The following is a 6,000-nucleotide window of genomic DNA, read 5'->3' as shown; positions in this document are numbered from 1 at the left end:
CATCTGCACACCTCCCCACCCTTCCTCCATAGATTTCTACGTGGACCTCACGCATGCAAAAAAAGATCATGTGCCCAAACTAATTGACATCACTGGGGTTTAGTCTCTGCGCATGGAGTGTGTAAATACGCCTCTGTGAAGGAGCCCTTAGCTGCCCATCGAAATCAATGGGCGCATGCTTACGTGTCTTTTCGCGTGCACAAATACGCACAACATGCAAGTGCAAAAAATACAGTAAAATGCACGGGTGTGTGCGAGCCTTAGGGCTCCCTCGCATGGGCATACTTGCGCACGTTTTTGTGTGCAGAAATACTCTTGCGCAAACCGCAGACAATAGAGCCTATTGATTCCAATGGGTTCGCTCACATTACTCGTTTCTGCGCGCAAATTTTCATCGGGCGAACAAATATGTGACGTCCTCTATTTTTGCATGCATTTGTGCACGAAAGGCCTCAAAGGAGTCTATGGGGGTGAGCAAATCCGCGCAAACATGCGTGGAAAACCGTGTAATCACGTAGCCACTTGTCAGGACGCTATAAGGTTTGCAGCTAATTGCAGGGAGGCACGGCAGCCATTGTGAAGATTGTTTAGGACCATCTCATTGGAAGCTCAACTGAGTGGAGATGGAGACGCTCATAAATTTAGTAGATCAGAGTCGCTGGCGCGCTATGGCGATGGCATTACATCACACTGCAGGAGCGATCAAAGCATCACAAGTTTTACTAATTATTTTTTTTAAAAAGTAATAAAAGTGAAAAAAAAAAAACCTTTTGCAATATTTGTAATAAAATAATCTAAATAATAAAACAAAAATACATATTTGGTGTCGCTGCATCCGCAAAAGTCCGATCTATCAAAGCAATGCATTAATTACCCCGCATGATGAACGTGCTCAGAAAAAAAAATAAAAGACACCAGAAATGCGCTTTTTTTGGTCACCCCGTCTCCAAGAACAAAATGCACTAAAGAGTGATCAAAAAGTCGTTTGTATTCCAAAATGGAACCAACGCAAACTACAGGACGTCCCGCAAAAAACGAGCCCTCGCTCAACTATGTTGCCAAAAAAAATTAAAAAGCTATAGCACGGAGAAGATGGCGGCAGAAAATAACTTTAAAAAATTAAATATCTTTGAAAAAAATAAAAGTAGTGCAGCAAAAAAAAAAACAATGTAAGTTTTTGGTATCGCAGTAATCGCACCGACCCACAGAATAAAGTTATCGGGTCACTTTTGTTGCAGTTTGTAAAAACAAGACGCACCGAAAGATGGCGGAACTTCATGTTTTTTTTTTCATTTCTCTACGTTTAGAATTTTTTTCAAGTTTTTCAGCACATTAACCCCTTCCCGCTCCATAACGTACCGGTACGTCATCGGGATAGCGCGAGATCATGACTGACCTCGCGCTATCCCGCAGCGGGAGCCGGCTGTCAGTCATAGATCTAAGTAGATCACGGCAGGGAAAGAGTTCACAGAAGGAGCGAGCGAGCGAGAGCCCAGCCTGTCGCCATGGCAACAGGACGCCAGACACTGGCGACCTGTAGTGCCAATGCCTATGATCGCTGTATAAGCGATAAGGCATGGCAGGGCAGTAGCTCTGCCATGCCTTATCACCACGATCATAGGTACAGTGATGCAAGTCCCTCAGAGGGACTCAAATTGTGTAAAAAAAAAAGGATTTAAAAAATGTAAAATAAAGAAAAATGTAAAAAAAACCCTTTTTTGTGCTTTTTTTAATATTAGCATAAAAAAAATTTTTTAAAAATGAAAACCCCACATATTTGGTATTGACGCGTCCATAACGACGTGTACAAAAAGTTGAACGTGCTTTTTATTTTGTACGGCAAAAAGCGTAAAAAACACGCTAAAAAAAAATGGCAAAATGCTCATTTTTAGCATTTCACCTCCCAAAAAATGCAATAAAAGGGATTAAAAAAAAGCCATACATTCCCCAAAATGGTACTAATAAAAACTTCAGCTCGTCTCGCAAAAAATAAGCCCTCATAGAGCTCCGTACATAAAAAATTAAAAAGTTACAGGACTTTGAATGCAGCGATAGAGAAAAAAAAAAAAGATTTCCAAAAAAAAGGGGTTTTAGTGCAAAAAAGTGTAAAAACCTAAAAAAAATTTAAGAATTTTGGTATCGTTGTAACCGTAGCGACCCGCAGAAAAAAATTTTGTGTGTCATTTATGCTGCATGATTAACGCTGTAAAAAAAAATATATGGCAGAATTGGTGTGTTTTCTCTCCCTGTTATCATAAAAAAAATAATAAAAGTTTTACGATATTGTCTATGTACCCAAAAGTGGCACCGATAAAAACTACGGCTCGCCACGCAAAAAACAAGTCCTTATACGGCCGCATCGACGGAAAAATAAAAAAGTTATGGCTTTTGAAAAATGGAGATGGAAAAATACCAAAAATCGCTTGGTCCTCAACGCCAAAATAGGTGATGTCCTTAAGGGGTTAAACAGCACCACTGAAAAATACAACTCGTCCCGCAAAAAAACAAGCCTCAGACAGCGACGTCGATGGTTAAATAAAGGAGTTACGATTTTTTTAAAAGAGGGGAAGGAAAAAACAAAAATAGAAAAACAGGAAAAAAAAAAGCCCGGTCACTAAGGGGTTAAGGAGCTCAATTTGTGTTCTTCTCCTGCGCAGGAACGTGGAGCGTGCTGCGTATATTTTTGCGCAGCTGTATTGTGCACTCAAAATCAATCACTGGGTTCTATCTTCTGCGTGTTGCGCGCTCAAATACGCTCGTGTGGATGGTGGCGTGAGATCCCGCAGCTGCGTATGTGTCTGCGCCATAATTCCGCCCCGCAGTCTTGTACGCTGGGACCTCTTCATCCTCGTGAGGACTGGCGGACGAGGAAGCTCTGTGCTGCTCGTTAGGCTTTTCACTTCCTGTCCTCCTGCCTCAGGAAGCAAAACACAGCAGCGTGGAAAGTGAAAGCAGATCCAGGAAGCAGAGCGGCGGCCGGGGCCAGCAAATCCCCATTGTTGTGCCCAGGAGGGGATCCGCTGCCGGGACAAAGAGGATCTGCCAAGGCTTGCAGGAAACCACAAGCCGGAGGGATCGCTCGAGCGAACAGCCGATCCGATCGCATCAGTATTCGGGAGCGACTAATTGATGCGCCAGCCTGTGGTCGACCAGAAGTTAAGGAGATAAGTTCCACCATGGCCGACGCAGCGGATGAAACCTCGCAGCTCCCTTACGATGGCACCTGCGACGCCTGCGAGCCCGACGAGGCCAAGGACGCGCTCGTCATCTGCGACGACTGTCATTTTTCTTATTGCGATTCGCACGCTAACGAACACAAACAGAAATACGCAGCGCACAGAGTGCGAGACTTCTCAGAGGCGTCTGTAGAAGAAGAGACGACTACTCCGGAGGAACCGGAGGCGAAATCGAAGGCGAGTGGCGTGTCGGAGAAGAAGACCTGCCCCGTCCACCAGCAAGAGCTGAGCCTCTACTGCAAGGACGACTCCAAGATTATCTGCGTCGTATGCGCCGTCGCCGGAGACCACCGGCAGCACGAGCTCATCACCCTCAACGCCGCCTACCTGGAAATGAAGGTACGTGGGGGGTCCTACTAATGGGACCATCCAGTTAGGTTTCATGCGTTAGGTCGGGTTCACACAGGCGTACTTGCGCTGAAACATTTCAATGGGTTTGCGAATTTTGCGTATGGATGAAATGCGCAGCGCGTTATGCGCGCATATGTTGCGCACGTAATATGCAGTGAATAGAATCCATTGGGCTCGTTGACATTTGTGAATTTTTGGTTTCGCATTTTGTCCATGCAAAAAAATACGTAGCGTGTTTTGTATCCGTGCGTATTATACGCGCAAATAGGGCGCATTAAACTAGTTAAAATGAACTGCGCATTGAAGTGAATGGAGGCATGCTGGCGTGCAAAAAAAGGGCAGAATCGCATGCCAGGACATGCGTGCAAAAACTGCGCAAATTTGCAAATAAAATGAGCTTACATCCGTATGAAACCGGCCTTAGGCCTCATATCCACGGGCATGCACGGATTCCGCACAGGGCATCCCGCAAGGAGTCTGCCCGTGTCCGCTGCCGGCGACCCTGTGTACCTGTCCGTGTCTTGTAGTTCTATACTGCGGATGTGTGCGGAAATGCCGCCCGGCGCAGTACAGATTTTTTTTCAAACTCCTCCTTTTCCCGCAGAATCCGCGGCCTGTCCGCAGTGTCAATTGCGAACGGGGCTGCAGATCGGACGGCTTCCATTGACTTCAATAGAAGCCGTCTGTGCGGAAACCGCAGTCAAATGGAACATGCTGCGATTTATCATCCGCAAGCAAAAACCGCAATTGGTTTCCGCTCGTGTGCATGCTGCAGCAAAAATCCACCCGTGGACACGAGGCCTCAATGTACGTTACTCTCCAGTGCAGGTGAGATCGCCCCCATACCTCACAAAGGAGGGTCTGTCCACTGTGTGGCGCTCTCGGTGATGAGAGGCTGCGGTGGCGGTGTGCAATACCGTACAAGACAAAATAGCGCTGCACTGGTTTGTTCCAAAATGCACAATGGCCGAACGGGAATCAAACGGATCCTATTCTGTTCGCTTTACTTCTTTTTAATGCGGCAGTCAATGGAAACCGTATGTTTCCGTTTCCGAATACTTGGGCTGGAGTCGTACGGACAGATTTGCGCACGAACCTATTGATTTCAATCAGTTTGTTCAAATTTCTGCATTTTGATTACGCAACAAAAACGCGGCGCGCTCTACTTCCCTGCACATTTGCACACAGAGGCTCCGCATAGAAGTCAATGGGGCACAAATGCAGGCGCAATACACTAGGAAATGCGCAATACGCTGCGTAACTCTGCTGGACAAATAACGCACCCGGAACTCATTAGACTAATTAGCCACTTCAATCAGTGCGTTTTTATTTGCCGGGCGCAAAAAGACATGAAACATAGTTCATTCGTTTGCAAAACTCTCATCCGTACGCTGTGGACAATCCGTTGCGGCCGCGCTGAAAGTGACATGCAGCACGGAATTCGAAGTCGTGGCATGTCAATTTTGTCGCAGTTTCCTCTACGGCAGTGTTGGTGAACCTTTTAGAGCCCGAGTGCCCAAACTGCAACCCAAAACCCACTTATTTATCGCAAAGTGCCAACACGTCAGGGGGCGGGGCCTATCACAACGTATAATTGTACCCCCGTTGTTCTAAAAAAGGACAGCGCTATTTCAAAATAGACGGGGTGCAGATTTTGACTGCTTTTTGGATGCGGTAATACTGCAGAATGTCCTCAGCGGAAATTTCTGTGGAAATTCTGCAGCATTTCCGCATCCAAAAAGTAGTCAAAATCTGCACCCCGTCTATTTTGACACAGACCTGCCCATTTCCACCACATGTAAACATACCACAGCGGTACTAGTGACACCCCACAGCGCCCCCCCACGTACTAGTGACACCCCACAGCGCCCCCCCACGTACTAGTGACACCCCACAGCGCCCCCCCCCCCCATGTACTAGCGACACCCCACAGCGCCCCCCCCACGTACTAGTGGCACCCCACAGCGCCCCCCCCACGTACTAGTGGCACCCCACAGCACCTCCCCCCCACGTAGTAGTGACACCCCACAGCGCTCCCCGCGTACTAGTGACACCCCACAGTGCCCCCTGCGTACTAGTGACACCCCACAGCGCCTCCTATCCACCATGTATTAGTGACACCCCCTCAGCGGCCCCCCGCGTACTAGTGACACCCCCTCAGCAGCCCCCCGCGTACCAGTGACACCCCCCCCAGCGCCCCCCCGCGTACCAGTGACGCCCCCCCCCCGTGCGTACCAGTGACACCCCCCCCCAGCGGCCCCCGCGTACCAGCGACCCCCCCCCCCCCCCCACGTACCAGCAACGACCCCCCGTGTACCAGTGACACCCCCCCAGCGGCCCCCCACGTACCAGCAACGACCCCCCGTGTACCAGTGACACCCCCCCAGCACCCCCCCGCGTACCAGCGACACCC

General features: G+C 48.5%; 1 protein-coding gene across 3 annotated transcripts in view; it reads left to right on the top strand.

The window, feature by feature from the left end:
- The first annotated feature begins 2,925 nt into the window (after positions 1 to 2,925).
- Positions 2,926 to 6,000, top strand: part of TRIM44 (tripartite motif containing 44) — an 84,894-nt gene continuing 81,819 nt past the window's right edge. For all 3 annotated transcript variants that reach the window (XM_066583494.1, XM_066583493.1, XM_066583492.1), the window contains exon 1: positions 2,926 to 3,575. In XM_066583494.1, coding sequence (XP_066439591.1) covers positions 3,177 to 3,575 — 399 coding nt within the window. In that variant the 5' untranslated portion in view covers positions 2,926 to 3,176. The remainder of the gene's footprint in view (positions 3,576 to 6,000) is intronic.

Source organism: Eleutherodactylus coqui, chromosome 11 (assembly GCF_035609145.1).
Source record: "Eleutherodactylus coqui strain aEleCoq1 chromosome 11, aEleCoq1.hap1, whole genome shotgun sequence".
NCBI classification, from domain to species: domain Eukaryota; kingdom Metazoa; phylum Chordata; class Amphibia; order Anura; family Eleutherodactylidae; genus Eleutherodactylus; species Eleutherodactylus coqui.
This window is presented reverse-complemented; position numbering and strand designations above follow the sequence as displayed.